Below are 17,434 nucleotides of genomic sequence, written 5' to 3'. Positions count from 1 at the left end.
TCGTGTTGCTCATGTTTTTACAGACCCGGTAAATAGTCTAATTCGGTAGGTCACATTCCTGGTGAAAAAGGGAGTGGATTGATGTTACAACATAAGGAACATATCCGATATAATCTGTGAAACGGTTATTCCAAAATCTACTTTAAGTTATTCCATAATATACTTTTAAGTTTTAGTTGAAAAGAAAACCAAATAGTTACAGTTCTGCATTGTAAGGCAATATCTCAATATGGAGTAAACACGATTTTTTTGGCCACTTGGTTTATATTACTTTGAATTTATTGTCAATGTGATCATGTTCAGAGTTTAAAAATGATCTCTTTCTGTTTTGTTTTTTTTATATTGAAACAGCAAAAATGGACCAAATTCCTTATTGAAGAGTAATAACTAATGAGTCGATTTATGATTTAAGCCATATTCACTGATCTGTCAACCATATTTTGCTTTTCACTTTTGCTGTAAGAGTTTTTGATGGTGTACTGTATGTTATTAATACACCAAATTGTCATTAGAGGGTTGTTAGGAAATAGAAGTTCAAAATGGAAAAAAAAATATTCTGGAATACTATTTCCACTGGCATAATTATTACAGTCTGTTCTGAACGGGATAAATGGTATAAAATATTTATTCAAACAGGAACAGATATTATGAGATTGTGAGTAAGAAAGATTCTAGTCACTGTGGAAATTCCGTTCGGTGGAGCAAATGAACCTTGACATGGTAATCCTTCTGTCTTATAATATTAACTTTCTTTTCATACCACGTCAGAGAACAAATGTTATGTAGAAAAAAAAAACAATTGAATATTACAGTGCACAGTTCTTTTGAAAATTATTCCTGTAGAAATCAAACAGAAAGGCACAATATAACAGTTCAAAAAAGTTATTATAATTTCTTGTTTCTAAACTAAAAATGTAATTATCAAATATTTTTAATATCTATATATTAGTCTTGTATGTCTGAAATTAACAAAGTATGTTCATGTACCAATTCTGTATGTTTTTCGACATTTGTTTTGCATAAAGTTGTATGTATGTATTTATTATATTATTGTTATATTTTGAATTATTCAGAGGGCATCAGGGGATATTTGTATTGTACTAACTGATTTTATCCTCTTTAAATAAATTATTATTATTATTAAATTTATTATATTATATAATAATAATGACGCCTCTCAAACAAGAAATGTCTCAAAGTAAGAATGACGTGATTTTGATATTAACAAAAGTTTCTTATTCATGACGATTGGTAAAACAATGTTATTCAACAGGCGGTTGTGTTAAGTACTTATTTGCAAATAAACATATATATTACATTCATAATACAAATAAAGGATACAATTCAAAATCATAATTGCCATAGTTACACAACAATTTGTGTTTAAATAGAAAATAACATACACCTGTTTCGTTAGGACTATAATAATGACATAATATTGTAATTTATTTGACTTTTTTTTTCACTTTACGGCGTTAAAATATTTATCTTTATGTTATTCTTAACAAAGTCTAGTGTGTTAAATATTAAAACAGTATACTTACAAAAAATGTAAAGAAATCGCTTTGTATTGTACAAAAATATGCACATTTGAATACGCTGTCGGAATTTATGGCGTAGATACTCTTCGGAAAATATTCGTTTAATGTTTTCTTTATTGTACCCCTTTTTACCATCATGATTGATACGTCTAGGCAACCTTAAATAATAAAGACACACATAAGTACGTTGACATTATGAATAGATATGCTTGCTGATATGCAATAATATAAATACTAAATATGATGTGAAGTATAGGGTATAGCAACCCAAAAAACACCGAAAAGACATATACAAAGAAACATACATTTATACAAACAATTCTGTACAAAAAGTCTTCATCAGTAGCCATATAACTGTACATAATTTAAATAATTCCTGTATAAAGTTTTGAGTTTTGTCACAAAAATCATACATGAACATATCATTTTTTATTGAACATGTCAAATGTTGCATGGGATTGTTTTTAAAATTTGTATTTGATTTGATAACTCTCAGCGAATCGTGTCAAAATTTCACTTGCACAATATCTAAACATGGAAGAGATGCCTTAATTTCATACACTCAGATAGCGTTCCATGAAATCTTGAATAATAGTTTTCTAACACAATGAAATGAACTTCTTGATAAAAAGCCACAAAACATAATTTGTATCGATTAGACATTTTGATTTAAATCGGATCACATTATGTGTATTTGTTGTTTCATTTACTAAATGCAGACGTTTGTGCATGGATTAAATGATACGACAATCAAAAATATAGACAAAAGTTCGATTTCAGTAAATGTACAAATACAAATTCTTTTTTAATAGACCAATTCCGTCAGAAATTGCGCAAAAATAAATACATCTCAAGTTAGTTTTGACACACAGTATATATTTATATAAATTGCTTATTTTTGACCGAAAAAAAAAACATGCTTACAAATAATCCTTCTCTTTAGTTTTCTCTTTTGTTACAATTTGTGATCTGTAACATATTTGTTTTTATGTATTCTCACGTTCTATTAATGCCTGTACGTCATATTACCATAAAAAAATGTCCAATCTGATGTACGATTCCTTGACGACGTCCATGCAGTGAATGTTTTAGGCAATTCAGTATCCTCTCTATTCAGGTCTATGATGTCGTCTACAGATGGAATGTTGCAGATTTTCTGTGCATCCTTCCATGTAACTGTTGTGTGAAATTTAAAAAAAAAGATTATAATATATCACTGTTTACACTTATCAATATTAATAAGCTTTGAAGATTTGATACATGTGCGATATACGATAACGTAAATTTTGGAACTAGATATGATTTTTATAGTTATCAAATATTTGATTATTTTACTTCAATATTGCGAAAAAGGATGATAATACAAGAGGTGACATTCATAAAGAATATGTCGAGGAGAAACTGTCATCGTCATAGCAAAAAAAAAGAAGACAAACAAGTCCCTACACCTAAATAAACAACACCAAAAGTCAGATCAACACGGATCCAAACTAGCACCGATGGTGGCATCTGATGTTCCAAAAGTACAGTAATTGTAAATCCACTTAGAAACATTTTTTCATTCCATGAATGTATGAACATGTTATACCTTAACGCGATAGCAACCCATAGACTAATATAACATTCAAATTCATGCACTATGGGCATATGAGTATAAACTTGAAAAAAAAGTTCTTACTATCGGGTTATTGGGAGCAGGATACATACACTTTACAATTCAGTACACCTTTAAGAAAAGACAAAAAAAGCGTATACAAATACAAAGATTGACGTATTTAGTGTACACATTTATTGTGTGTATATAATAACATAAAATAGGCCTACCTTCAGATATATTTAACACATAATTCGCAGTCCCGAGATAAGTTTTTAAAAGTAAAATAAACGTTAATACTAAACGCAACATTTCTACAGTTATCATGAATATCATCAAAAATGAATTTATGTCCTATAGAAAAACAGAGGATATATATAATTATTTTCTAGTTTTATTATTTAGAATTATATATGTCAATGATGCTTGTAATTTAGCATACTCGATCCAATAGATTTTTTTATGTTCCGTTTTGAAATGCTTGTATCAGGAACACATAATGGAAGTACTTAATCGTAAGTTATTCAATGGTGCTTATTTCAAGAGACTGTTTTTGTTTCAATTTAATACATACAGACAATACATATTTAGAAATATGCTGGATTTGGCGAATAAAATCACCTGTTTAAAGTATTATTGGAGACCGTACAAGTATCCACTTTAATTTCAAATGCTTGCAAATTGAGTTTGTTGTGTGAAGTGTTTAAAGTGTTTTAACTATTGTTAAAATGACATACAAATCCTTTTATTTTTATTGACATGATAGATAAAATTGTACTGACAACATTTTTATGGAGATTTTCCATATATTTCTTTTGAATAAACTATATGACCAATCAGAACTAATGAAAGTTGGAAATTGACTTCAAATACTGTGAAACTAGGCTAACATTAACTGTAATATGTTTCCATGAAGTTGCTGTGATAATAATCTAAATTGGGATGAACCAATATAACTTAAAAAATAAGCTTGTTCAAAGTCTCCAGTCACCTGCATTCGAAATACGCCTTTTCTGCAAAACACTGAGATTGAAAATAGCCTAACAATAAAGCAGCCAATAAATGAGTTTTGACACGATATAATTTAGATGTTGGCAGGTTACAAGTTAACTTTAAGTTATTTGACACAATTAGGTTTTTTAATTGGATATATTTTGTTTTGAACAATGCTTGTATAATCAAATCTAGTTATTTCTCTTCATTTATTTTCACCTTTGTTAATTTTCTTCACACTTTGAATAGAAAAAAAACAACATTTGATTAATCAAAAATATATAAAAACCATAACCATAATACAAACGTTTAAAAGTTGGTTATATAAAAAAGACGTATTTTCATCGTAGTAACGAGGAAATTGATTTTGTAGCATATTTGTTTTTGTTATTTCAAATTATGTATATGTTGCACTTCTGTAAAACACAGACAATGCAAGTTCCACCAGGAATTCCTTTAAGACTTAAATCGTACCACTTTTTCGGAAAAAAATAATCCCAGAATGGGACGCTCATATGCACTACTATTTGTATTTCAAAGGTCAGAATGTTGTGCTGTGTTTTCAACATTTATATGCCTCGAACTTCTGAGAGTTTAAAGGTTTAATCTTTTCACTTTGCTTCGTCCACAAATTTCACCGCTATCCATGTGTATCTTTACTGGTAATAGTCCCAAGTTATGTCAAACCATTACTTGGAACCAGTAAGTTAACAAAACAAAATATCTTAAAATATGTTATTTATCTAAAAAAAACACGCATGACTTATGGACAGCTGTATTAACTACATTTTGTTCTTTGTACATTTATATGTGTAGGTTATGTAACAATCAATTGACGGTTATTTTCGTCCTCCATTTGCAAAAAAAAAAAACCAAACATATCTAGTTTTCTCAAATATTTTTTTTCATTAATGATGTACGGGTATGAAATGTCATCTATATGCAATTTGGTATGTCATGCATGCGTATTAGTAAATTTTGAAGACTTGATGTAAATTCTTGTTCATTTGTTAAGTTATCTAAATATTTTAAATATTTTGCAACATTGGTTTAAATAGTTATCAAAGGTACGAGGATTATAATTTGATTCGCCAGACGCGCGTTTCATCTACATAAGACGCATCAGTGACGCTCAGTTCAAAACAGTTGGAAAGCCGAACATGTAAAAGGTGAAGATCATTGAGCAACCCAAGCGTTGTGCTAAATACGGCTAAGGTAATATGTGCCTGGGAGTTTATCAAACAGTAAAGGAGTTGCCAATAAGACCCCTTTTGGTCCCAAAATATAGCAGTTTTATATTAAATGTTGTCATTGTAATGTTATATTTAACATTGACATTAAAGCGGGAGGTTTGGCATGCCACAAAACCAGGTTCAACCCACCATTTTTGTCTTAAAATGTCCTGTACCAAGTGAGAAAAATGGCCATTGTTATATTATAGTTCATTTCTGTGTGTGTTACATTTATTGTTGTGTTTCTGGTGTGTCGTAGTTTCCCTCTTACATTTGATGCGTTTCCCTCAGTTTTAGTTTGTAACCCGGATTCGGATTTTTTTTGCAATCGATTTCTGAATTTCGAACAGCGGTATACTACTGTTGCCTTTATTTACAAATTGTTTAAATGTGGTTTACACTGTTATCTATTAATTGTAGAATACTTATTTTACATAAACATCGGCTGTTTTTTGACAATACAATTCACATGTATCGAGCACTAGCATCCATAAGTCATGTTAAATTAGTGAAATCTTCACAATTTTAGCATTGAGTTAAATTTTAGACGTTTTCCGGCTGAAGGAGTCTGGCGGGTATAAGATTTTCAGAAAAAAAATTGAACATTTATTTTTCATTACAAGTTTTATTAATCACCTTTAGTAGTTGTTACTTTATCATATAGTATAAAAATCATTCCAAAAAATCGATTCATGTTGGCTCCAGGTACCTTTTAAAATGTAGATATCATTGAAAAAACTCCAAATTATCTCCCTTTGGTGCAAAAATGCCATTTTTTGCATTAAAATTGAAATATCGATTTTAACTCTTCGGTGACCTATATTTTTTATTGTTGTTTTCGAATAAGCTGTAAATAAACTAAAAAGTTGTAAAATTTAAGCGATTTCTGTAATTTAGTTCTTTTTCTATTTCGATATTACTGCTATTTCTCCTATTACTTCAACAGAAAAAAAAGGACTGAACAAAAATGTATGCTTCTTTCGAAGGCAGACTGTGAGCGTTAATGAACGGTGACCACATTTTTTCATTTAATTTTTCTATTAAGTATAAGATAAAGTTCATTTATAGAAAAATATAGCGAAATCCTATATTAAATTTAAAAAAAATGATTTAGAGACGTTTCAGCATTTGTGTTTATTCTAAATAACTAAATGTAATTTGTAAATGATGATTATCGTAATATATATCATGATTGAGAATGAACACGGATGCGGCCACTTTTGAACATTTTTGACAAAAACCATCTGAGGTAGACTTTTTATGTAAAAATTGTCAAAAGTCGTTCTTCAGATGAACCTGAATTTGAGGCCAAAATCGGCCCTTACCGCACTACTCCTTTATACAAATGACAATAGAATTGAATACTGGGCTAGAGTTTTCAAATAAACGACGTTGACAAGACTGTAATTAAGTAATATCATAATCGTTGAACAAGTCTGTTTCACTAGAAATGATTTTCATTAAGTGAGTAATTTGAGTTTGAAAAATTAGAATTATGGAAAACTGTATAGTCAAAATTTAAAAAGGTACAAATCTTAAATGCAATTGCAATACTTGTAATTTTCCCTTTAATACATAGACTATCTATGTATGTATGCCGTATTGTTAACCATAGGATATTCTCCATTAACCTGACTTTTGTACAAACATTGCAATGATAAAAATGGTTGAAACATTTACAAGAAAATGTATTGCTGCTGTGATCATTAATATTAAATCATCCATCGTGTATCTTACATTTCATTCAACGGACATAGACCATTTTCTCGTTTGAATTGTTTTACATTGTCTTATCGAGGCCTTTTACAGCTGACTATGCGGTATGGGCTTTGCTCATTGTTGAAGGCCGTACGGTGACCTATAGTTGTTAATGTCTGTGTCATTTTGGTCGTTTGTGGATAGTTGTCTCATTGGCAATCATACCACATCTTCTTTTATATATATACAGTCTACAAAAAATATATTCAAAAATAATACATTATTTGAAGCAAAACAGTTCAGTTCCTTGTGACTAAAGGCAGAAATAGAATACCGATGTTCAATAGTTGAAATAAGATTAAGCGAAAACAATTCCGGATCACAACCTGAAACAGAGGGAACCACGTCAACTATAAAGGAAAACAACGGAATATCACAAACACTGAACTGCAACTAAACAAACGCAAAAATACATAATCACGGACTATATGGTAACGACTGCAACATTCCTGACTTGGCACAAATCATTTAAAAGAAAAAAATTGGTGAGTTGAAACTAGTTTTAAGCCTAGCCAAACTACCCGCATATATGCAAATTCCAAAATACAATGTACATACATATTTTATAACAACTCCTGACTTGTTATATGACATTATCAGAAAAAAATGTTTTGGTCAAAGTAATTGCACAATAATAATCTTGAATCATATATTACAGGTATTGCCGTTTTTCTTAATAAATCTTATATATGACGAGTTTGACAGAACAAGTATATGGTAAGTGTAAACCGAATTTCTAAATTTTTGATAACGAATTTGAAATATAAATCATTTACCTGATCATAACTAGATACTAATAAATACATCTTTATCATTTGGGGGTCTTTATTGTAATTCACCACACCCAAATGAAAGCATGTGTATTCACCCATGCACTATTTATTTTTATTAAGTTATAATACAATAATATAATGAGTAGCTATATAATATATTTTTAAAGTTACTAAGTATATTATTTCACAAGCACTATGAGTAAGGTTGCAATATCATTAGATTAAAATTGACTTAACTATATTAAGCGGTATAATGTAAGTTGGGTTAAATAGCCACAAACGTTTTATGCTCTTGTCATTCACAATTGTCCATTCCATTCGTACTTCTTGACGGTTCTTAAGATACCAGTGACTAATTAAAAGGAATAATCGAAAAAGAAAAGGAGGTAATCTTTATTATTTTAGTTACTGAACTTGTCCAATTTTTTTTAGTAAAGGTTATAATTATGATAATTATAGATATAAAACATAATTGTCTGCATTTATATATTATATACATGTATACATTTATACAGTTCAAGTTTCCGTTTCCTCCGTTTCAACATCAATGCTGTCCTGTGAGCAAGGTTCATCCATATGAACGATATTTTGACGCATTTCCCAAGGCTCAACATAGTTGTCACGATCCATATTGTTTTCATTTTGACATTTTTCCTTATTTGTTTCATTATTTCCATCTCTTTGTACCACCGGTTTTGTGTTGATGTTATTCCTTCTTAATTTCTGGTTGGCTTTTGGACACACTTGTAAAGCTAAGCGCTTTCTAAAATTGAATCAATAAAGAAAACAGAATATGTTTGTTAGTGCTTAGTTTAAAGTTGGAACAGTTAAATTGGTAACGACAAATATAATGCAATTTTTAGTGTTTATAAAATGTAGTGGCATGATACATGTGATATAACGAGAATTTCAAAGAATATCGCTCACTTAGGTATGTGTGCATCTTCAACTATGGAATCTTTCAAACATTGTTGTGTTTCTTCTTAATATTGTATTACTGATCATTTTGTTTTCTATATAAACTTTGACTTATCTATATAGACCGTCTCTTGGTGATTTTTTTCGCCATTTAAAGTGTCTATCTATAGTTATCAAGATAAAAGATATAACCCAAAATATTCGTAAACTCGCAATTAAAGAGTTGGATTTTTAAAGAGTCGACCATTTCGGCAATGTTGACTAAATTTCTATTTTTATCATTTCATTTTAAGTGGTGGTCTATCTTTAATACTTTTTAAAGAAAGAGGCAGAACACTTAAAAGGGGTAAACTTTGTTATTTGTTATTTAAAAGCATAAACTCTGAAGGAGTGATTGGCGATTTCGGCGAGTAGACTTATTAGTAGGTCGTTCTTTGCTGATCAATTTTGCTTATTTACTGTGCTTGTTCAGTAGGATTAGACCTATCACAATAGCAATTGCTCAAATAGTTAACCAAATTTCTGGTTGAATTTATCTCCAATAAAAGATATAAAACATTTCAACAAATTGTTTCGATGAAGGGTTGGTAGTATGAAGTGGTTGCAGTGAAATAAAAAGTAATACGTACCATCCAACTAAAGATAGTTATTGTCTATGTCAAGAAATGCAAACAAATTAGTTTTTACCTAAAATTTATTTGTTTTGTTTATCTAAAAGTGTTGTTTAAATGTTCTTCCTTTTGAAATGCTTGTGTTGTTCTATTGTTTCTATATCCGTATTTTAATACTCGGATTGATGTAGAGCTACCACTTAACATATGGTATTGTTGCTTGTCTATCTTTTTTCATTTCAATTTGCCGTTTATTTGTCTGAGTCTAAGTATAGCGCTTACATCAAAATATCTTAAAAAAAGGTTTGAAAACACAACTTTAAAAATAGTTACCAGTTTCATGTTTACTTCAAATACGTGTTTTAGAATTATATAAACTAATGTATAGCAAAATACAATACAAGGTAAACAAATTGCACGTATCAAACGATTAATCATTATTGGCGCTAAAATGAAAAACAGTAAATGTACAAACATTAGTATATGTTATGATGTACGTCAAAGTTTTAGTATCATTTATCCGTTTATTTAGATGGTTTTAAATTCTCTCTTCAAATTGAATTTATTGTGTTACCTTTGTGAATATGAATACTCTATAATCAAACTAGGCGTCTTTAGTTGGTTAGCATTTTGCTCATCCTTTCCTTTTATGTCTATTGTTTTGTGTACTTCACTTTCTTTTCGTAGTCTTTTCTTTTTGTCTAGGCATTTTCAATTTATCTTGGACTCGAATTTTGAATGTCCCCTTAGTATTTTCAGTTTCCTTTTTCTGTTAGAAAGTATGTTTTATTAACAGAAAGTAATATTTATTTGCTGTCATTATAACTCATAAATATATATACTTACCTGAAGATGATCAGAACGACAAATAGACTGCACAATCCAAACAGAACAACATTCACTACGACTATTTTTTCTACAACTAGTTGAATATAAAGGTATTGACATATGTTTTTTTATATGCTTAGCCGAGTAGTATTCCTATTTTAAAACCCAATTATCTAAGGCACATATTTTTATCCACGATTTTATTTCTGATTTTTTGCTAGTATCCAATGTTCAATAGAAAATAAAAACGGTGTTGAACAGCAACTTGTCTATATAATGTAGCTACAATGCAGTTATATGTACAATACATTTTGCAATATAAAAAAAGGCTCAAAGAGCTGACATCTGAGTTTTGTTAGTCCATAATACACGAATTTCTAGAACTTTGCTAATGACGTATTTTTCATTTACAATTGTAACAATAACTGTTATTGTCTCATTGTATTATTTAACAAAGGTATTAATTGATATAACATAAATACTAAACAATGTTTTGTTATAATGTTCAAATCTTTTCCCCGTTGATGTGTTGTAGATCCAAATGTTCAGTTAATTGTTGCATTCAACAAATTGCATAATGGTTTCAATACAAATTTATAATGCATATTATTTCATATTGGTTGAGAATAAGATTATCTTATTGGATTAAAAGGGGTCACCTGACATTCATTATTCTACAGTAATAAATTCCATCGGTCATTAACAGAAAAAAACGGACCAGAAAACCGGTCGTTAACGAACTTTTACATGATAATGAGCGGTGGGGCGTGGTTTCGGTCTGATAATGACCGTTGGGGCGTGGTTTTCGTCTGATAATGACCGTTTGGGCGTGATTTACCTGTTAATGACCGGTGGGGCGTGGTTTCTCTGTTTAAAGAGATGTACCTTTTATAAAACATGTTCCTGTTTTTAATATTATATTTCAGTTGTTGAATTGTTTATTATATGTTTTCGTTAATTATAAAATTTAAGATAACTTGATTAAGTATTTATATACTGAAAAATTGCACTAAAATGAATGGCTGTATTACTACGACTGGTCTTCACTCTTTGCCATAAAAATTGTACAACTACTCGAGTTCGCTGTAGGCATTTTGAATTTATATGAATTTTCCAAAACATGGTTTCTCAATGAAATAAACATAATAGTTCTTTAAAAACTGGTCATCATCGTAATACATGGACTGCCGGTAGGATAGTGGTATTGACTGCGACAGCGATAATGACCTCGTCTTCGGCTCAGTCATTATCACTATCTTAGTCAATACCACTGTCCTGTGGGCAGTCCATATATCACTATAATGACCAGTTTTTCAAGAACTATTATATAAATACCAGGTCTTTCTACATCAGACATGTTTGTTAGAGTAGGCCATATTGTTCTCTCGAAATCTAATTCTGTTGGGGATGCAGGAAACTCCCTCCCCTGATTCCTTAATTCTGGGGTGTTGATATGACCTGAAAACATATAACAAGAGTCCATATTGTTAAATACATCTAGCATGATTACAAACAATGTGGTCTTTTCTTATATAAGGCATTCAACGCAGTTTCTGAATGTCTTTTTTTCTCCTTTAATGATTTAAGCTGTGCTATAGAATGAGATAATATCATAATATTATGAAATACAACCTATCACAAACGCGTTTATTAGAAAATAATGAGGTTAAAATTAAGAATGTATTAAGTAATTTATAATTTAAGACCTTCAAATTTAAAACTGTTACCTTTTCCATCAAGACATGTACAAGTCTGACAATATATATCAAAGCTCTGTAGTAAATCACAGATACTGACTAAATCATACTTTATTGTATATATCAGGGATTACAATTCTCTTAATTAGCATCATATCATTGTAACTCTGTATTATAAGATTAAGAAGGTGTAGTATATTTGCCATTTATATAACTATCCACACGAAACGTGATGTCTATATTAGCAATTATATAAGCAATTATATACCTTGTGTCTTTTATGTTTTAGTTTGAATTTTTTGTGATTTTTGCTGCTGTTTTGTTCACGCATCATTGTAAATATAAGGGAATTTGATGCGACTGTCATAAAAGTGAAAGGTTTAGCGCTATAAAACCAGGTTCAATCTACCATTTTGTACATTTGAAAATGCCTGTACCAAGTAAGGAATATGACAGTTGTTGTCCATTCGTTTGATGTGTTTAATCCTTTGTTTTTGCCATTTGATTAGGGACTTTCCGTTTAGAATTTTCCTCGGAGTTCAGTATTGTTGTGATTTTACTTTTTACATCACTCTTCCATGTCAGACGAGGGATGGGCACCTGCAATTATGTTTAACTCTATTACATTCTGTATTTGCCTGCCCCAAGTCAGGAGCCTGAAATTCGGTCGTTGTCGTAATTTGCTGTTTATGCTTTGACAAACTAACATCTCTATGGCAAGCAAACCGCTAGTAAAAAAACAGACAAAACTGTCACAAAACACTTTTTAGAATCTAAAAGCTGCACAACAAGAACAAAATAAGGGATTAATACCAGGTGCTTCGGAATGGTGATCAGACCCACTTTTCAAGAAGCAATGCCGTGGTGCTCATAGTAAGTATATATCATAGATTATCACAATCTAGAACGAAATAGGACGAAATTTGGGTTACAAAAATCATATTGCTGTCCTTATTATATTGGCCTTGGTAGATTGCAAACATGGCTTTTTAAGTAGTTACCGTGCAAACGGTTTTAAACTGTTTTGTCTTTGGTGTTTTCATTTTAACACGCTGCTACTGGTGATTATGAAGAGTTCAGCTTCGATATTGATGATTTTCACCTTTGTCATTGATGACTTTAGACCCTTTTTTGTCTAAAATTAACACTTAAAAATGGAATATTAACCTTGTTGCTTTGAATATAAAAACATTACGATTTATTGTCATTTCAACAGCCGATTGAAGATAATTATAAAAAAAGACTTGTTATGATTGCCATTGAGAAAACTCTCCACACGAGACCAAATGAGACAGAAATTAACAACTATAGGTCATCCTGATTTATTTTTAAAAATACTGCAATTACAGTTATCAAACTCAGCATAGATACCAGGATTAAAATAAAATTAAAATTGAATAAATTATAGTATAAACTGCGAAATTTCCATTATCTTGTCTATTGTAAAGCAAAATAGACTATCACTAACGTTTAAATGAGTCTCTTGTATTTTTTAATTACAACACGTTTCTGAAAACATAATCCTGAATTGATCGTTTTTTAATACTTGATAATTGTGCCAGAGAATAACATTAATTTAAACATAATACTATTCCATGAACATATTCTTAAAATTAGAGATACAATACTATATAGTAGCTAACTATGATGAATATCTTGTCTCTGATTTAATGATAGTTTCAGTTTCGATGGCATTTGAGAATAAAATACATACACTTACTTGAATAGCTTTGGTTAACGCATAACACAGGCAAGCGTTCTGAGCAAGATCTGTACTCGTAGGTCAGTGATCGAGAATTATTGGTCCTTACGATCGCAACACACTGTTCATTTGCCTTTTCTAAATGAGAACAAAAGTTAAAAACCAAAGAACGATTTTTACACATTGAACTACATTCTTATGCAAATAAAAAAGAGGTGTTTCTTTTACATTTACTTAATTAGTTCACATTTGAACATACTTTTACTTTCACATGAAACTTTTCCAATGTGAAAAACGTTAGCAATGGTGGATATCTCAGGTGTGAGGCCTCTGACATACTGTAATTATTTTCATTCAAATGATTTTGCGAAAACTTCTCAAATTCCTGTGGGTTTTAGTTGTGTGCATGTATTTTCCAGATATAAAATTTGACGATTTTTAATTAGACAAAAACACATTGTGTTAATCATTGTATAAACTAATAAATATGAGAACCAACATGGCGAATTGTCTTTTGTAATAAAAGATTGTTCGATAAATAATTAAATTTCAAATACACGTTGCCTGTAATATTGGGAATTTACGAAACGAATGATTGACATTCCGAAAATAAACCCTGGTGTGCAACAAATTCAGTGTTCGCCGCTTATCTAAATCGCCATATTGTCTAAAATTTAAATAAAAATAAAAATGTTATTGCATTATCCTAGTTGTCCAAGGTCATCATATATCAATTGAGACAAAAATATAACCTGCTTTCAAGTTATTTATAAAATAGTTCCAACACTATCTTTTTTTTTCAGATTAAGCACGTACATGCTCAGTGGTGTTATACGGAAGGTAAAAAGCAGCATATTAGTGCTGTTACATTATTTATGCTGCTTTACATGCAAAACATGCGGATTATTATGTTGAAAAAAATGTTGTAAAAAATAGCAAGGATTTACTCAGTATCTTACCTTCTTTATACTTAAAGTATTTTAGCCAATGGTCCGAATCGTCATTCTCTTTTTTCAAAAGTGACCCTGTTACAGTACAATTGTAAATAGCATTTGACCATGTCCCGAATCCATATAATCCTACAATGAAACATGGTTTTAATGAACACACAAAATTAAGATTTAAATTTATTTACGAGATGAAAATACTAAAACAGACAAGCATATTTTCATTTTACAAAAAGTCATTTTGCATAATCATATTCTCAATAGTTACAATGAATGAGATCAGTTGCGTTTGGAGAATAGACATCTTTTTAGATGTTGTCACTAATCAAAAATATTATTCATCTTGAATAATTAGCAACTCTCAAATGTTAAAAGCAAACGAGATTTAGATTTGACTTTGATATATTAAAATTTTACAGTTTTATTGTTTAAAAAAGGAACAATACTGACCAAGACCAAATATTTGAGATGTAAACATAGACGCGTCCGCTATGAGACGGAATAAAGCCTGTGATGATACTAGCTTGTGAGTCGAAAATTCAAACAATTATCTATTGCATACGTCTTTTAATATTTTTAAACTGCGTGTCTAAAAAGGTCTAATCAAAATTGTCGAAATACTTACCTCCTTTACAAACAAACGATTTTTTAGAGTTGCAGTTATTCGTCGTGAACGTACCATTTGTCTTGGCGAGGCATTGGTGTTTATCACGTTCACCATCCTCCTTTTGTACAATTTTAGCCCACAAGTCTAAAAAAATGTATGCAATATACTATAATCGTAATCTCTAAATTGTACGTATGTTGTCAGTCTATACAATTTCATAATGTTTGTTTAAGCTAAGTTTATGACTGTTTTATGTAAAAATTATATTATTTTATGATTTTTTTTTACTCTGACGTTGGGCGCTTTAACGTAGAACCAGTGTCGGGCGTTGAAGCGAACTTCATATGAATGAATGAATGAATCTTTATTGCATTAGCAACAACATTGCTTTCGCATAATACATATATACATATATGACAAATATGACAGAATACAGAGAACAATTAAATAAATTAAATAATGCAGCGATGACTTATAATAATATGAATAATATATTAACTGATAATTTGCAATCTTACTTTCCATGCAGCTTTAAGATAATTACATAGATTTTTAGTTAATGTTCATATGTTCGTGTTAGTGTTCCTTTACATTCTACATGTTCTAACATTATTATATGATATTTAAAAATAATTTTAATGCATGAAATTAGAAATTGAATTTCAAGAATATTGTATTTAAATCATACAGTACAGTCAGTTCCAAATTAAGCTTTGAAAATCGCAATATAAATCACACTATGATAAAAGAGGTACGAAAGATACCAAAGGGATGCCATGGTTAAAAATAAAAAGACAAACAGACAAATAATAGTTCAAAAGACACAACAGAGAAAACTAAATACTATGCAACACGAACCCAAACAAAAACTTGGATGATCTCAGGTGCTCCGGGAGGGTCAGCAGAACATGATCCACATGTGGCACCCGTCATGTTGCTTATGCTAATATAAATCCGGTAAATAGTCTTATTCGGTAGGTCAAATTCGTGAAAAAGGAAGGGTATTGCAGTTACGACATAAGGAACATATCCGATATCATCTGTGAAACGGTTATTCCATAACGGTCAACCAACTCGTGATGGCGTTCGTAACATTAACGAAGCTATGTTGTATTTACTACATATTGACTTCGAACAAGGATTAATAATATAGCAAACCGAGAGACTTCTAATACACAGCTTTGTCTCTTTAAGTGTCAGACCACAAATTCTTCCACTGCAATTTAGAACGTATAAAAATAGCCCTTCACTGACATAAAATAAAATGCTCTGTGCATGTCATTGTTCATTAAACTAACCAATATATTTGCAGAAACTGATTGTAAAAGAGAATTATTTATGTTGATACTATTTTGAGCCTTACTTGTTCATGAATTTGAATAAAATATTGATGATTAATGCGTTCCATAGTATTCATGTATCTTTTCACAAAAAACAAGGGGTTATGTTTAGTAGTAGTTACCGTCAGAACGTTTACTACAAAACATTAAAATTATTTGAAAAACGGCATGTTGAAAGGACGGTGATACACGTACAATTCAGGATATACCTAGATTCTATGAAGTTAGCATGGGATTGAATGTTTAGAAAGCTGTGAAAATTTAATAAAGTTTGGTTGAAAAGACAGTGATTTTGAATTGCTGGTCTGACACCTAAAGACGTCAAAAACCATGACTTTAAGCAGGCAATGACAAGCATCGTATTCTACACTAGTGGTATATTTGTAATATTTTTGAGGCAAATAAAGTTTGAACTAGTGATTGATGGTGAGACGATTATTTCCGTACTGAATTCAAATCTTCAATCTTATAGAAATTGCTTAGTAAAAACAAACTGGTATACCTGTTTCAAATTTAAAGATTGGAAGTGAAAGACGCGATGACGAATAAACTTCATCAACAACGTTTTCCATTTTATTTGAATCCCAAATGATGCATACTGGAATCTTCACAAATTCTGACTTCAATTCGTTATCATAAATACACTTGCAAACGTGTCTCTGAAATGAAAAAAAAAAAGTCAAACTTAGAAAAAATGTTTAAAAGTCAACAACCTTAAATACAGGCCTAATATATTAGCAAATTAAAAAAAACATTGGACGATTGAAGATAACAAAGATGGGGCAAAATATGCCAGAAGGACATTCAAACTACTAGATCGAAAATAAACTTATAAACTAGGGCATTCCCCTTAATCTTAAGTGGGAGTAAATAGACAACACTAAGTTTACCAA

At 30.3% G+C, this 17,434-nt stretch overlaps 1 protein-coding gene across 1 annotated transcript; it reads right to left on the bottom strand.

Moving 5' to 3' along the window:
- Positions 1-8,407: 8,407 nt before the first annotated feature.
- On the bottom strand, positions 8,408-17,154 carry LOC143046570 (uncharacterized). Its single transcript, XM_076219728.1, has 7 exons — positions 17,044-17,154; positions 15,220-15,345; positions 14,607-14,726; positions 13,666-13,785; positions 11,584-11,706; positions 10,267-10,342; positions 8,408-8,654 (listed from the first exon to the last, which is right to left on the bottom strand). Exons 1-7 carry the CDS (start codon positions 17,111-17,113, stop codon positions 8,408-8,410), a joined length of 882 nt encoding a protein of 293 aa, XP_076075843.1. The 5' UTR covers positions 17,114-17,154.
- Between the last annotated feature and the right edge of the window lie 280 nt (positions 17,155-17,434).

Source organism: Mytilus galloprovincialis, chromosome 9 (assembly GCF_965363235.1).
Source record: "Mytilus galloprovincialis chromosome 9, xbMytGall1.hap1.1, whole genome shotgun sequence".
In the NCBI taxonomy this organism is placed as follows: Eukaryota; Metazoa; Mollusca; class Bivalvia; order Mytilida; family Mytilidae; genus Mytilus; species Mytilus galloprovincialis.
This window is presented reverse-complemented; position numbering and strand designations above follow the sequence as displayed.